The sequence below is a fragment of the Oreochromis aureus genome, linkage group 2 (genome assembly GCF_013358895.1).
Source record: "Oreochromis aureus strain Israel breed Guangdong linkage group 2, ZZ_aureus, whole genome shotgun sequence".
In the NCBI taxonomy this organism is placed as follows: Eukaryota; Metazoa; Chordata; class Actinopteri; order Cichliformes; family Cichlidae; genus Oreochromis; species Oreochromis aureus.
Window position 1 is genome coordinate 34419885 of NC_052943.1, and position 16576 is coordinate 34436460.

The 16576-nt window shown below is 41.2% G+C and overlaps 1 protein-coding gene across 1 annotated transcript in view; it reads right to left on the reverse strand.

The window, feature by feature from the left end:
* stox2b (storkhead box 2b) overlaps nt 1-16576 on the reverse strand; it is a 54339-nt gene that overhangs the window by 22137 nt on the left and 15626 nt on the right. Inside the window, exon 2 of the mRNA XM_031758932.2 lies at nt 518-670. Within this exon, the coding sequence (XP_031614792.1) occupies nt 518-670 (153 nt within the window). The remainder of the gene's footprint in view (nt 1-517; nt 671-16576) is intronic.

The following is a 16576-nucleotide window of genomic DNA, read 5'->3' on the forward strand; positions in this document are numbered from 1 at the left end:
GTCCTTATCGTTCAAGTTTGGATCCTCTACCAGAGGCCTGAGAGCTTGAGGGTCTGGTATCTTAGCTGTTCCTAGGACTGCACTCTTCTAGACAGAGATCTCGGATTTTGTTCTTGGGATCTGCTGGAGGAGCCTCAAGCTCCCAGGTCTCTGGTAGAGGACCTGAGCTTGAAGGAGAAGGATAAGCACCGCCCCACAGGGGCGAGTGGGGCTATATCACTGACACATTTACATTTTTAAAAGGTTAACTGATAACAAGTTTGGGGTGGAAAACCTCTTGGAATTGCATTTAGAAAAATGCCAAATATTGCACAGGCAAATCTTTGACACTAGAGATAAAATGATTTATCGTCACCTTTAGAAAGCAAAAGAAATATCAGACACTTCAAAATCTACTGTGAGTGCTTGGATAGATTAAGGAATAAGAAGGTGATAAGAAGGACAGAGTTACTTGAACCTGTAACTGTGATTGAGTAGACAAGAGTTTACAGACAGTGCTGACTGAGGCTGGTGTTACCTGGAAAACATGTCTGCAGGTGTTCAGTTAAGGCCTCCTGAGTGACAGGCTTATGGGCAGAGTTCATAGCAGAGATAGCCAATAACAAAACCTCTCCCAAAGGGATGAACTGTGATTGGCTGATGGGGGACATACTGATCGGTGACACATCACCTGTGAAAAGACAGAAAACGGTTAAGTGACAAGTTTCCTAAACTGCACAATACAAAACACAGCACATCTCAGAAATATATCAAATAAACAGTCATGTGTCTTGGCCAGCTCTTCAAGCTTTATGAAGTCCTGTTAAAATGTGTCTTTAGGCACTGTGTTACCATCCTGTCACCAAAACAGATCATTTATTCCAATTTTTTTACTTGAATCTGTGAAGTATTACCAAAGATAACACAGTTTGAAAAGTATTTTTACACCATCAGGTGAATCCCAACGAGCTATTAGCCAAAAACTTGGCCTCTCTCTGCAAAGTGTGAGGTGTCTCTTTTAAACACTTGAGGAAGCGGGACAGCTGGAGGCCAAAACAAAAAAAATTAAGCAGCAAGCATAAAATCTACCTACAGCAGAAGAGTATCTCAAAGTCATGCCATTAAGAAATAAGAAAAATCCAGCAAAAACCTTTAACAGAAACAGAGAGATTTATCTGCCCCTTCAGTTGATCCATTTGCTGTTGACCAAAAACTTGTTAGAAATGGTTTCAGCGGATCAGCGGCTACCAAGAAGCCATTCTTAAAGAAGGGAAACAAGGAGAAGAGCCTGCGGGGTTCCAAAATATCCGATTGTTAAGTGACGACGTATAAATCCTGTTTCCAAGTCCAAACTACTCTGCGTTTATTAAGGCTGTTGTTTTTTTTAAACATGTTTTAATGCTTTGTATCTTGCTCCATTTAATCTAAACAAGCCACTAAAAAAAGTCAGTGATCACTGTGGGCCTCTTGTTTTTTTCTTTTATTACCACTGTTCATAGGCTGTATGTTTTAAAGCTCTGTTTTTAAAACATTACAACGTAACTATGACATTTGCAGAATACTGAGATGTAAGTAGGACCAGAGTCTAATCTGATTAATGGCCTTTCCATGGATTTGTCAGATCATTCGGACAACGTTTAACAGAACAGAATATAGAAACTAGAGCTGGGCGATAAAATGATAACGATATGTATCGCGAAATAACTTTTTCTCGATAGAAAAATTAAACTATTGCGATAGGCCTCATCTCTCTTGTCCTCTTAAAAAAAAAGAAAAGAACAGCCAATCCAAATTAAGTAGCGCAGAGCCGAACCAATCACAGCCGCAGCATCATGTTACGTGACTTGTTACGTACAGCACAAGTGCCAAGGCGCACATGTGTATTTGTTTTTGCAGCCGTGCAGCCCGGGTAATGAAGGAAATGAGTTTGCCGACAAGAGAAAAATCAACCGAGGCGTGGCGAAAGTTACGAAGAAAAAAACAGATGATGGTTCCAATGCCGGAGAGCTTGTCGAACGGAAGGGCCACAGAAGTTCCGTAGTGTGAAGGTATTTCGGCTATTTCAAGTCTGACAAAAAACAGAGTAGCGCAAGCAAGTCTGGAAATACAATAAAGCGGTGCATGCTCAATCTCTGACTGAAAGCGCTGATTCATCATTCGGCTTTTGTCAGACTAAAGTAACTGTTAAAACTGTTTGAAAAGCTAAGCTATACAACAAGGAGAGATTGAGAATTTCCTTTTAGTTCTCAGTTTATTTAATGTTGACAAAAGTTAGTCAATTTTGTCTGTTCTTCTGTAAAACGACCTAAGATTTATTTTTAGAATTAATATTTTGTTTCTAAGTGGAATTGACAATTTAGTCTGTTTGTTTGTTCTGTTTTGAAACTTAAACACTTTAGCGGCTGCCTTTTGTGTAGTTTGCAATATTTGCCTTTATTTATCTGAAACTGAAGTCTCATGTTCCTTAAGTACATCTACCCTGTTGAACTTATTATGGGAAATAAATATTTAAATCAAAACAAGCTGCTGATTATTTCAAATATAGTTATTTGGCTTATATCGTGATATATATCGTTATCGCCTGAAATGAAAAAAACATATCGTGATATGAAAAAAATCTTATATCGCCCAGCTCTAATAGAAACTGTACTTGGATCTCACTACCCAAGGAACCTCTGGATGTGTGTTCCTGCTGAGAGTTTGAGCACTAGTAGTCTTTGTCCACAGCAGAATTCTCACAAAAAAATAATAGGGATTTAAAAAAAAAAAAAAAAAGACTACCATAATACAGATTAGAATAACATACAGGGTGTCCTTGTCCAAGGATGACATGCAGACCGGAGCAGCTAGGGATCGATTACATGGCTCTGCCTCCTGAGCTACAACAGTTAGCAGTTAGCTATTCAAGTTGTTTACATAAAAAAAAATAATACAGTAGGATAACTGTAAGTGGAGAATTATTTTAGTATTCGCTTAGGTAGTGCAAATAAACAAATTAAAATAACTTTTAGGTTATTAAATCACTACAGTACCTGCCTTTAAATCCACAATTTGAGTGACATCAAATGCTTAATTCACGGGGTTTATTGATCAGGTCCAGGTCAGGACATTTTTTCCACACCAAACTCATATCTGTGTCTATATGGACCTTGCTCTGAGCAGTGATGGGCAGTCATGTTGAAAGGGATTTCCCCTAACCGTTTCAACAAAGTTGGGAGCATGAAATTGTCCAAAATGTCTTGGTATGTCAAAGCATTAAGAGTTCTTTCACTAACTAAGAACTAAGGGACTGAGCTCAACCTTTAGAAACAACTCCACATCATAATTCTCCTCCACCAAACGTAACATTTGACACAATGCAGTCAGACAAGTACTGTTCTCCGGGTAACTCCACACTCGAGTGTGATTCATTACTCCATAGAGCATGTGTTCACTGCTCCAGTGGCGACGTGCTTTACACCACTGCATCCAATGCTTTGCATTGTGCATGGCGATGTGAGGCTTGGATGGAGCTGCTTGGCCATAGAAAAATATTCCATGGAGTCCTACGCACTGTTTGGAGGTGTGTAGCAATGTAACTCTGCAGAAAGTAGGCGACCTCTGCACACTATGCCCCGCAACATCCACCGACTCCTCTGGGATTTTATGTGGCATACCACTTTGTGACCTGAGTTGCTGTCTGTCCCAACTGCTTTCACTGTGTTATAATACTACTAACTCTTGACTCTGGAATATTCAGTAATGAGGAAATTTCAAGATTGGACATGTTTTTAATAATTAAATCTTGTTGAAACGGGAGATTTACTGACCTGACGCAAGTCCTCATAAAAACCTGGGTGTTGCTCTTCAAGATGCTTTGCCAAGTTTGTTGTGCTACTGTTCAGGGGTTCACAAACACGTCAGTGGGAAGAATTTGGGGTTCAGAATTCTGCCCACTATCACATGCAATGACATTCCAATCTCCACCGAAACAGAAATGTAGAGATTAGAATTGATAAGAATTTAGCTATTCCGATTCCATTATTGATATCACTTATTGATTCAATTCTCTTATCGATTCTCATTGGCTCCACTTTACAAGTCCACACCATCTCCAAGCATATCAAGGACATTACATTTGTGCAAATTAATTGCATGGTGTGTGGTCAAATGTTTGTCCATGTTGGCAGTAGTTACCCCTTTTGTTGTGACCAGTGTTGGGGTCATTACTCTAAAAAAAGTAATGTATTACACATATTACACTTTTCTTAGTAAATACTTGGCAGTATTTTTCTCCTCACAGGAGAGAGTAATTTCTACATTACTCATTACATTACCTTTGTGTTTCTCCATAAAATGACCTGACAAGCATAATCTCATAATTACCATTTAACAAAATAAACCTGAGACAGTCTCACACACCAACACAAATGCCTATCCTAATGAGGACACACATACACTCTTTCTCGTAGATATGAACACAAAGCAAAGAGAAAAAACAGCACAAAGAGACTTCATTGCCACATTGGTCTGCTTTAGAAACATGAACAGGTAGAAAGGGAGACTGCATCCATTTGTTACCCGTTTAGGATCAGGGTCTGGCTGTTGGGCTGGGGTCAGTGCTCACCCTGCTTTAACATCACTCTGGTTTCTTGGCTAGCTTCATGTCAGCATGCTGTCTGCACAGAGGCTTGCAAACAGCTGAAGTGTCTGTTTCTGTCCTGGATACCATTCCCACTTTACCTTTACACTGTTGTCCTTATGTGCAAAAACAAATTAAAGTACTGTCCACATCTCTACAAGAACCACTTCTTCCCATCCCTAACCACCAACCTTTCAATTAGTAGAAGCCTTGATCTACTTCCTGAACAGAGTCCACATGTTTTAAGAAGGTGCACCTCAATCATTTATTTTCAATCTTCTGCTTTTGGCAAATATTCTACCTTAAAAATGTGTCTTTTGTCACTGGAGCAGCTAACATGACGGTAAATGTGTTTCTCTACTGCTTTCATAGGCTGGCTACAACACAAGATAGCACTGTGGAGTGTCGCTTTAACAAATAAAATAAAAATAACAATACACTTAGATCACTACTATGCAGTTCTACTAATTCTACTAGTTCTTTTTATGAGTACTTCTTCAGGTAGTAGTGTTTATGTGCTTGTTTGTTGTTTAACAATTTCCACAATTTCCACAACTCCTATCAGCACTCCTATCACTAATACTGTTTTCTCCCATGACTACTATTGTATTTTCCAGAAGAATGAAAATGACTAGCATAGCAGATAACTAGTTTTAGCCAGATCACAATGTATTAAAAGAAATACATCATTAATTTTGAGTAAAAGCATCAGCCTTCCCTAATTGTTTTCAGAAAATGCATCTGCTGTAGTTTTTGGTCCAGTCTGGGCAATAACAATCACTGGTAAAGATTAGCCATTTTGAAGTAGCTGCTGTTAGCTTACAGCTCTTCTCTCTTCTTGCTACTTCAACTTTCTAATAGCAGACAGGCAGGGAGACAGAGCTAATCAGTAAAATCAGAGGACAAATCATATACAGGAGACATCTTCAGAGAAAAACCAGGATGCTAAAAAGAGATCAACGAGCAGCTGTATGAAGCAATGTAGCTGGGTAAGAAAAGAGATGGTAGTACAGAGCAAATTACTGAACACTGATTGTTTACTGCCACCACAGTCAGAGACACGCACAATCAGCCAGCCTCCTTTGTCCACAGCACTAAACCACACCCCCCCCCCCACTTCTAATGCTCTTTATAAACCTCCATTATCCTTCTTGCAGCATGTATGCCTTATTCCTTATCCGTGTAATCTTGTCCCATCTAATTATTCTATAATGGTAAACCATGCTATAATGCTACCTTTCATAAGGTAGCAAGTTGTGAATAGGCCAGTGATAAAAAATAGGGGGAGATAAAAACAAATAGATAAAGTAAAGGGAGATTCATACCTTAGCTGATATTATCCACTTCCTTCTGAAAATTTAAATCCAGTTGGAAAGCTGCGGCCTATGGCTTCTAACGTTAACGCAAATCTCTCCCCTTGCTGCCTCACACAGCAGTTCATCCTCCTTTTACCTCCAAACACACACACTCTGCTCCTCCCCCTCTCCTCTCTTATTACACAGGCATCATGCTCCTCTATTCTACTCACACAGGCACAGCCCCGCCCCCACTCTTCACACACAGTGTTCAGTCAAAGGCTACCCACAATCCTCTGCACCACACAAAGACAAGGGGGTGTGACCAATCACACACTGCCTCACTCTGCACCAGTGTTTTTTAGCCCTTCCGTCACTGCATGCATGCTGACATTCCAGTTGTGGGCGGGCTACTGAGAAGGTTGCCATGACAACGTATCCCAAGTTGCTCTTTGTTGCTAATACTTTGCAGCAGACATTTGTTGCTGTAGAAGTGCAGACATAGAAGTCTGCTCTGCTGTGTGTGTGTGTGTGTGTGTGTGTGTGTGTGTGTGTGTGTGTGTGTGTGTGTGTGTGTGTGTGTGTGTGTCCTACATCAATCCTTAGTGTCCTAACTGGGTCACACCAGAACCCAGCTGCAGTACTGCAGCACTGACACACACGCACACATACAACTATTCACTCAAAGTCAACTCTGAATAAACTACAGAATAGCTGCTTACACATACACCGACGGTTTCAAAGTTGATATAGATAAACATTTCTAAGAATGATCGTCACAGCTGGTAAATTCAAAGTAGCCTTCACTACAAGTATGAAACTAATATGATGATACCAATTCTTTACCATGATTTTGGCTTCCCACAATTACATGAACATATTAAGAAACACTGAAAATGCATGCTCCTCAACAGAATACAACGCAGAGGCAAATTAGGTGCTCCATCACTGCCTGCACGGGGGATGCATGTCAATCCCAGTTCCTGCATGTTGCAATGTGAAGTTCGCTGGACTTGTCTGGACAAGTAACACCGCATTAAGACATACAAGAAAAGTGAAATATCTGGCACAGCAGAAGAGCTTGGAAAATCAGCCATTGTTTGGAAATACTTTGGATTCAGCAGAACTGACCCGAGAAGAAATGATATGCAGAGCGTTGTGGAGCCATGTCTGCACCGCCTGAAACTTACTCCACCACCTGAAAACACACCAGCATATACTGCAGTATAAAATGATGCCAAGAAAATCAATGTAGTTGCTAATACAAAAGCACGCATACAGCACTTCTGTGCATCCATCCGGCTCGCAGAGACACAATGAAATCACCAACCAATCGCATTCCATTGACCATTCCGATGTGTATAAATGTTGATGGCATATTTTGTGGATGGAGCCTAATTGGGGACAGAAAGTAACAGCTGTTGCTACCAGTGTCATCACTTCAAGCTGATGACACCGGCTAGGTTTAAAACTAGGTTTGTTTGGGGTCGTCCGGATACTTAATCATTTACCGGTGCCCATTGATAAACTAAGTTTTAGTAATGGGAAGACGTTTCCTGACCTGCACTCACTGTCGGTTCAGTGGGTCAAAGGTCCGACTGGCCTAGGTTACAGGGGCCCGACATATTTGTGTGCCTTGTTAAAAAGGAAAAAAACCAAAGGAAAAAGGAAAAATTTGAAGCTTGCAAATCTTTAGATTCTTACAAACTTTATCCTATGCAGTCATTTTAAGGACATCGAATACTGATATTTGTCAGCTGATTTTTGTGTGCTGCACCTGCTGAGCCAGACGCATGGACATAAAACAGAGCTGTACAAGACGTAGGCCATTATCAACAAGCTAAACTCCATACTGACAGGAAAATGTAATTGCATGTCTGCGTTAGTATTCCTTATTTTTAACAGTAAATCAGCTGCTGCTACTATTTCTATGTAAAAGGTTTATGTATAATGTTTCAATGATACATCACTTAACTATAGGTTACATTATAGGGGTTAATATCTCATGCTGGACCTGTAATTCTGTATGTCCTATGTCAATTCCATATAAGAATATTATCTAGACTGTTTACATTATTAATCTGGAGTAGAGATTAGGGCTGTTCGATATAACGATATATATCGGATGACGATATAAAAACGTCTATCGTTTCATTTTACGCTATCGTTTGTTTCGTGGTGTCGCAAAATAAACTGTTTACGGCAATATTTTTTCATCATTTTGATGGTCACTGTAGTGGCTATATTAATTTCCTAAAGTTCTCTCTTTCTCTTATATTTAATATAACCACACTACAGACGGACAAGCGCTTGTTTTTATGCGTTGTCGTTAGCAACGACGACGGTAAAACCACCTCGTGTCCGCTTGTTTATTTTCCACATAAACCTTTCACAATAAAGCTCAAGATCCTGTTGAGACTTTTCAAAATAAACTGAATCACGTGAAAGATGCAGAGTATTTACGGATGAGAAGCAAAAAAGAGCCGCCAGGTGCTAAAAAATAAACCTTAGACTCAAACATTAGAACAGGCTTTTCCCCGCAGCACGCTGTGTAATAAATACTCACAAAGAAAACGGCGGCCGTTACAACCTATGTCTAAAAATGTATTTCATGCATCAGTTAAAACACTCGACGCCCAGCTGGAAACACTTCACGCAAGTCGAGCTGCCCGAGATTCACAAAATTTACAGAAAATGTTACATTTTTGTGATTTATATCGTTATCGGACGATAGATGTCTTAATATCAGGATATGAGATTTTGGTCATATCGCACAGCCCTAGTAGAGATGGCACGATACCACTTTTTTATGTCCGATACCGATACTGATATCATAAATTTGGATATCTGCCAATACCGATATGAATCCGATATAGTGTGTTTTTTAATCAATAAAACTGTTTTTTTAATATCTTGCTGCTTTTTGTATAAGTTCATACTCAAGTTTAAATAAACAACAACACTAAAGCTATTCTGTTATACCTGTATGTAAAAAATATACTGCACCCAAAATATTTCATAGTTCAGCAACACTGATCAATCTAATAAACTTAAACCTGCTCCATCCTCCCTATTCTGGTATTTTAAAGAGTACTTAGCAGAAATATTAAGCAACCTAACTAACAGGGTTGCAAACTCCCAGCAAAAGAAAATAGGGAACCACCCCCCACCCTCCACCTCATGATGCTTAATCGACGTAATCAACTTTAATTTGATGCAGGGTGGGAAAAAAATGCACAGAAATAAATTATTTTTCAAGAATAATTAAATAGATTCAACATCTTTCTTCAACAGAATTGCAGACTGCACAGATGGTACCTTCCCAAAGGAAAAAGTACTCTAGCTTACTAGGGTATATTAGACTTAACAGTTACTATATACAGTAATGGACTTCTATACATTTTACATCAGATTAAAACTTTGGGTGTAAGATTCAGATAATTATTTATTAAAAGCTAGACATTTTAAATGAGAATAAGAAAGAAAAGTATGTCTTTGTGCCCCCTTTTCCCTGTTCATGCCCTATCGGCCCCCCTGGCTACACTTTGCTAGATCCGCCCCTGCACAGTTACGTCAGCTACGTAGAAAAGGATCCTGGTGTAGAAAGTAATATTAAATACATTCTAACAACAGCTTATCAAGCTTAAAGGTGCTGCTGTTGTTCAGCCGCTGGTTTCCTCTTTCTGGTGCAAAGTGGGCCAAAAACAAAGAAGAGAGACGGACTCACGACAGAAAAGCCGATCAGCTGATCATTAATCAGTTTCACGATTGAAGTAGCGGCAGGAGAGGGAGAGAGGCAGTCGCTCCATATATCGGTTGTTAAGCTTAACATGGGAATGCTTTACAAACATTCAGAGATGAACTTACACACTTGCTTTACTTCTCTCTGGGATAACTTCCTCGGAGATGAAATGCTGGTTTGGTAGCGAGGCTACAAATACACACAGCCGCTCTATCAGGTGAGCACACTGCTCCAACGTGCTACGGTTATGAGTGGAGTTACGCCGTGTCGCAAGTTTTTTGAGGTGCTTTTTTGATATTTAATGGATCGGATTACATTTTTTATTTTTCGCCGATATCCGATCCAGTAATTTACGTCAGTATCGGACCGATACCGATACGTAATATCGGATCGGTCCATCTCTAATCTGGAGTAATCTTTACCACTTAGGATCATGCTGCAAATATACAAATAAACATATGCTGCTATAATTACTTTATTCTCTCTTTCTTAAAGGCATTGCACCCAGTGCAGCTGTTCTTACCAGTATGGATCTCAGTGACACAGATCAGTGAAGAATCAGACACCGAAACAGATCAACCAGAGCCACTTACATCTGTTTATAGACAGTTTAGGGGCCTTCCACACAATATTACACGGGAGAAGAGCCATGAGGTGCTGGACAAAGTTAAAAGGAGGGCTTGGCACACAAACACAGAGAAGGCAGAATAACAAGCACAAACATTCACCATTTTTGCACAACTGGAGATGCTACAGACAACACCAGCAACAGGACAGATCACCTTCAAGTTCCACACATAGTTTGGGGGACAGAAAGGAGGATGCTGCTAGAAAATGCTCTACAGATGAAACGATTTAAATCAAGACGAGGTCACTAACGAGGTTAACAAAAGTAAACAGGTCGTGAACATTGTCCATTTTTAATGTGCAAATTTAGAGCAGCAGCAAAATTATCTGTGTACTTTAGCAATTGACATTGTACCTAATATATTGGTTTTAACTCACTGAATATATATATATATATATATATTTTTTTTATAGCCACTGTAGCTGTTTTTATTGCTTTCTGCTTTTTTTTTTTTGACTCTTGTAGCATTTATTCCACTGACAATAAAAGACGTGCTTGAGAAGACAAGCAAAAAAAACCAAACAAAAACAAAGCAACATACTAAACACAACACCATCACGTTAATCTAGCTAAGTGTGAACAGCAGTAAATACTAAATATTGAAATTTGTTGTGCAGCACGCAGGACAGACAGCGCACAATGTGCTTTGAAGTAGCAGCTAAGAAAGGTGTAGTTTATGTCTCACGAACAGTGAACACCCGTGTGCACACCTGTGTGGATCAACACGCTTGTATACAAAAAAAGGTTTCCCCATGTAACGGTCTGCTAGAGGGTGTGGAGGCCCATAGCCCCGTCCCCAGGGCATGAAGCAGGCATGGAGGAGATCCAGGCTCCAGACATCCAGAGGCCCCAGAGTGTGAGAGCCCAAGGAGGACCACCGGAGGGCATCCGTGCCACCTTCCTGGGAAGGGCTGAGGAGATCCCCAGGCGAGGGGTCACCCAGTAGCCACGGAGCAGAAGCCAGAGGGGCTGCACCGGCGTGCCCGCCCGGCTCTGCCGGCAGCCAGCTGTGCCAGAGTGAACCGAGTTGCAGGCCCGAGGGCCCCTTTTGCCCGGAAGAGGCCTGACCGGCGACAGGCACCAGGCCCCGCCAAGTAGCCACCGGGAGTGAGCTGGTGCATACCTGGCGCCCAGCCCGGACACCAAGAACCACCAATGCACCAACCCCTGAGGGCATCAGTTACCAGCAGGGAGTGTGGTGAGGGAGATGAGCCTCCACACTTGGAGGGCCTGGGAGTACCCAGGGAGGTGGCGTCTAAGACCCGACCTGACATATAGACACAGACAAACAGGCACACACAGACATAAACATGCTTTCCCACCCTCATGCACACATATACAAACACTCAGCACTCACCCAGCGTGGGGATAGACATACATAGACATGTACACACAATCATACTCCCCAAACATACTCTATGCCCTGGGTCCAGGTACCCTCGCCCCCAGAGGGGAAACGGCACCAGACCCAAGAGATGTGACCCTTTCCCCGGGGTGGAGGCAAGCAGACCGCCCCAGGCTCCGCAGCAGCAGGGAGGCCAATCGGACAGCCAACACCTCCTCCCAGCCCCTGCCCGATGGCTAGTAGAGAACGGGGTGTGTGAAGACCCCATACCTCCCTCCTCCCGCTCATGTGTAGTGTTGCTGCGTGTTGTTCTAAAGTGCATTTAAAACAAGGGAGGGCATGGTGCTGCTGCCAGAGAGCAGCAGGTGTTAGCACGGCCCCTCCCGAGAACCCTCAATGTCTACATGGATTTAAAATTGAGAGGTGGGCACCGGCGCCAGAGGTAGGGTTGAAAACCCAGACCGTCCTCTGGACGCCGTTAACGTGGTCACCCTCAAGGCCCTATATATATATATATGTGTGTGTGTGTGTTATGAGAGTGTGAATAATGTGGATGTCTAAGTTGTGAAATAAAATTGAGGCACAGGTGGCCAGAAGGGGACAGAGAGGGGGGGGAATGCCTCCCCTGCACCTTGGTGACACACCCGCACCCCAAGGCCCTACCTGTGTGGGTGGGTGTGGTGGAGCGGGAAGAGGGAGGCAGCTCCTTAGGGCCAGCTCCCCGGCTGACCCCAGTAGGCACCCCCGTCCTCTAGTACCCACCAAGGCAAGGGAGCCCAGGCCCATCCAGACCGGGGCCTATGGCAGCAGCACCGCTAAGCCCCACAGGACCTGGGGAAGCCCACCCCACCCCACCGCAGAGGAAACTATACCCACCCCAACATTCAATCATCTCCAGACTACACAAGACAACAGACACCCAGGTTAGGTTTATTCTCCACCTCTCCTGTGTCTCTCCCCACCTGCAGAGTGGACTTCTGCAAGGATGGAACAACCTCCCTGCCAGTTGAAGAGCCCCCAGTTGGGTCGATGCACCAGAGGCCCCTGCGCCAGGGCTGAGCCCCGTGCACCCACCCGCCCACAACCTCGGCGACACACCGGCGAGGACCGAAGCCCAAGGCCCAGCCAGAGCCCCATCACGGAGACGAAGCACCCCAAACCCCAAGCCCCCGCCTGCCCGGATCCACTCAGGGGCAGCCAGGCCACCAGGCCAGTAACCTCGTCCGCCAGTACAGACCATCCCCAGCCCGCTGCACGCAGCCACGAGGAGAACACCCTCTAAGGCGACCAGAGCCACTAACCAGGTTATGACCACAACCCCGGATTGAGCCTCCAGGGACAACGTCTCTAGGGGTTCTCCTGGCGCCCTAAGCCCATCCCAACCTCCACATCAACCACAATAGCGAAGGCAGGACCAAACCATGACCCCCACCCCACTAGGTGATGAAGCCGATCAAAGGAGCCCAAAGGGATTGATCAAATGTGGTGGCAGAGGCTGTATCAAGACTAATGTGATCTATTAGATGGTTTTATATTGATTAGAATTAAGATTATTTTTATTTTTCCAGTTAAGGAGGACCATTTTCTTGGCAATGCATAGGGCTGTAAAAACAATGTGGGCTGTGTTTATTTCTGCAGTGACCTCATCCAAGTTGCTCAGCAAGCACACTAAAGGGAGGCTGGAATGTTACATTTCAGACACTTTGATAAGTCTTCACATATCTCACGCCAAAACTTCTGCACTGGTGGACAGAACCAAAGAGCGTGGATATAATTGTCTGGTGTATTGCCTTGACAGTGTGAGCAGTTGTTGGAAGATGTAAAGCCCATCTTGAACATCCGATGACCTGTATAGTGCACTCTATGTAGTAATTTGTATTGTATTAATTGCAGACTGGGATTTTTAATCAATTTAAAGGTTTTTAAGCAAATCTGAGACCAGAAGTTTTGGTCTAAGCTTACTGATAAATCTGCTTCCCACTTTGCAATAGGAAGGATATTGATTCATCTATTTTAGAAAGTGTTCTGTATATTTTAGATAATAATTTGGGGATTTAAGAGTAAGAAAGTGTACCGCACTTGGTGGTGTTTGTAATTCAGCTTGACTGAGGTAAAATTTCTTTTTACTATGGATTTAATTTGTTGATATTCTAAAAATCTTTTCTTGTTGATCCCATATTGTGTAACTAGTCTGTCAAATGGAATAAATTCTGTTCCCTCTAATATATGTTCTAAGTATTTAATTCCTTTACAACTCCATTCTGGAAAATTAATCATATTATTGTTTTGTAATGTGTCAGGGTTGTTCCAGATAGGTGTACGTTTGCATGGGATTAATGAAGACTCTGTCATTTTTAGAAACTCCCACCATGCTGTCAGAGAAGAGCTGATGTTGATGCTTTTAAAGTATTTATGTTGTTTGATGTTTGAGCTGATAAATAGTAGGTCTGAAATTTCTAGATTATTACATAGTGCCTGTTCTACATCTAGCCAGAGCTCATCTAAGAAGGTGTGTTTAAACCATCTAGAGATGAACTGAAGCCTGTTGGCTAAAAAATAGTGATTAAAGTTAGGCAGATCTAATCCTCCTTTATCCTTGGTCCTTTGTAATGTTTTTAAGCTGATACGTGGGGTTTGTCTTTCCAAAGGAATTTAGAAATACATGAGTCTAGAGATCTGAACCAATCTTGTGATGGCTTATTTGGGATCATTGAAAACAAATAGTTTATTTTGGCAAGACCATCATTTTATAGCGGCAACTCTTCCCATGAGTGATATGGGTAAAGATTTCCATCTAGCCAGATCGCTTTCTACTGTCTTTAAAAGTGGGATGTGGTTTAATTTAGTTAATTCTGAAAGCTTAGGAGAGACATTAATACCTAAATATTTTATATTTCCAGATTGCAGTGGTGTAGGAGAAGAATTATGGAAGGAGCAATTAATCGGAAGAACTGTAGATTTTGACCAGTTGATTGAATAATCTGAGACTCTTGAGAAAGAATTTATCAATTCAATCACCCCAGAGATATTGGTTTGTGAGTTTTGGAGAAAAAGTAACACATCATCCGCATAAAGGCTGATTTTATGTTCTACATTCTTACATTTTATGCCCTTAATTGTTGTAGCCTGTCTAATTGCTGCTGCTAGTGGTTCAATAAAAATTGCAAACAGTGAAGGGGAGAGTGGGCATCCCTGCCTGGTGCCCCTCAGGAGACAGAAGCTGGAGGATGTTTGATCATTTGTTCTGACACAAGCTGTTGGGGAATTATATAATATTTTTAACCAGTTGATGAAAGAAGATCCAAAACCAAATTTGTGTAGAGTTGCAAATAGAAATTTCCAGTTAACTCTGTCAAATGCTTTTTCTGCATCAAGAGACAATATTATGGTTTCAATGTTTTTACTGCATGAGTAGTCTGTTAAATTAAGTAATCTACGTGTATTTGTTGATGAGTGCCTACCTTTTATGAAACCAGTTTGGTCAGGATGAATTAAGAGGGGGGTTATTTTCTCTAATCTCTTTGAGAGAGCTTTGCAGATTATTTTGAGGTCTACATTTATAAGGGATATTGGACGATAGCTTGAGGCAAATACAGGGTCTTTGCCTGGTTTTAGTAAGAGACTGATATTTGCAGAGTTCATATTTGGTGGTAGTCTGCCATTTTCTTTGATTTCCTGCAACATTCTGTAAAAAACTGGTGCTAGAATCGTCCAGAATTCTTTGTAGAATTCTGCAGGAAAGCCGTCTGGACCTGGAGCCTTATTATTGGGCATACTTATCAGGGCTTCCTGGAGTTCACCTGGCGTCAGTGGCGAATCCAGTGCCGTTGCTTGGGTGTCTAATAATTTTGGAAGAGTTATGTTGTCCAGAAACTGATCAATTTCATTTTTAGATGGGTTTATTTGTGGTGTATATAAAGTTTCATAGAAATCCTAAAAATTTTGTTTATTTTTTAAGATCATATATTGTATTCCCAGATAAATCTTTAACAGCACATATAGTTGTTTTTTTTATTGATTTTTAACTGGTTAGCAAGAAATTGTCCGGATTTGTTACCGTGTTCATAATTTTGCAGGCGAAGTCTTTGTACTAAAATTTAGTCTTTTTATTAATAATTTCATTTAATTCTAGTTTTGTTTTATGTAAATTGTTTAATATTTCTTGATCTTGGTGGGACACGTAGGCTTTTTCTAAGGATTTGATGTTTTTTCCAGTTCTTGAATATTTTTGTTTTCTTCTTTCTTCTTATGTGATGAGAAAGAGATTATTTTACCTCTCATCACGGCTTTCCCTGCTTCCCAGAGGACAGATGCTGATGTTCCAGGAATGTCATTAAAGTCTAAATATGAAGTCCACTCTTTTTTAAAGTATTTGATAAACTCTTCATCTTTGAGCAGCGATGTATTAAATCTCCAGTTTTTACTTGGTGTGGTATTATTCTTCTGCATTAGTGTTAAAGATACAGGAGCATGATCGCTGACAGCTATAGGATGAATCTCAGTGTCTGAATATATTTTTTTAAAAATCATTTACTAACCCTTTCATGCATGAATTATGACAACCAGGATTTTTTTCTTGAGTAGTTTTATTCATCTTTAGGCATGAAAACTTCATTTTTTAAACATGTACTTTTCAATGTGTTTTTTACATGTCCACAACGTACGGTTTGACTTATGAATTTGACAAACGAATAAATAATATACACTGTGTGTTGTGTTAATGTGCAAGTATAGCATCAACACTGACACAAATACAAGAAAACAGCCTTTGAATAGCCGTCCACTGTAGTGACCACTACGCGTGAAAGGCAATAATGTCGCTTTTTCCCCACATTTTCTGTCAAAATGTTGTCATTTGACAAAATGATTATCAAATGCAAACACTGATTTGTGAACATTTGACATTTATTGTGTATACTAGCAAACATAGTATTAAAGTTAGTCAAAGAAAAAAATTCAACCTTAT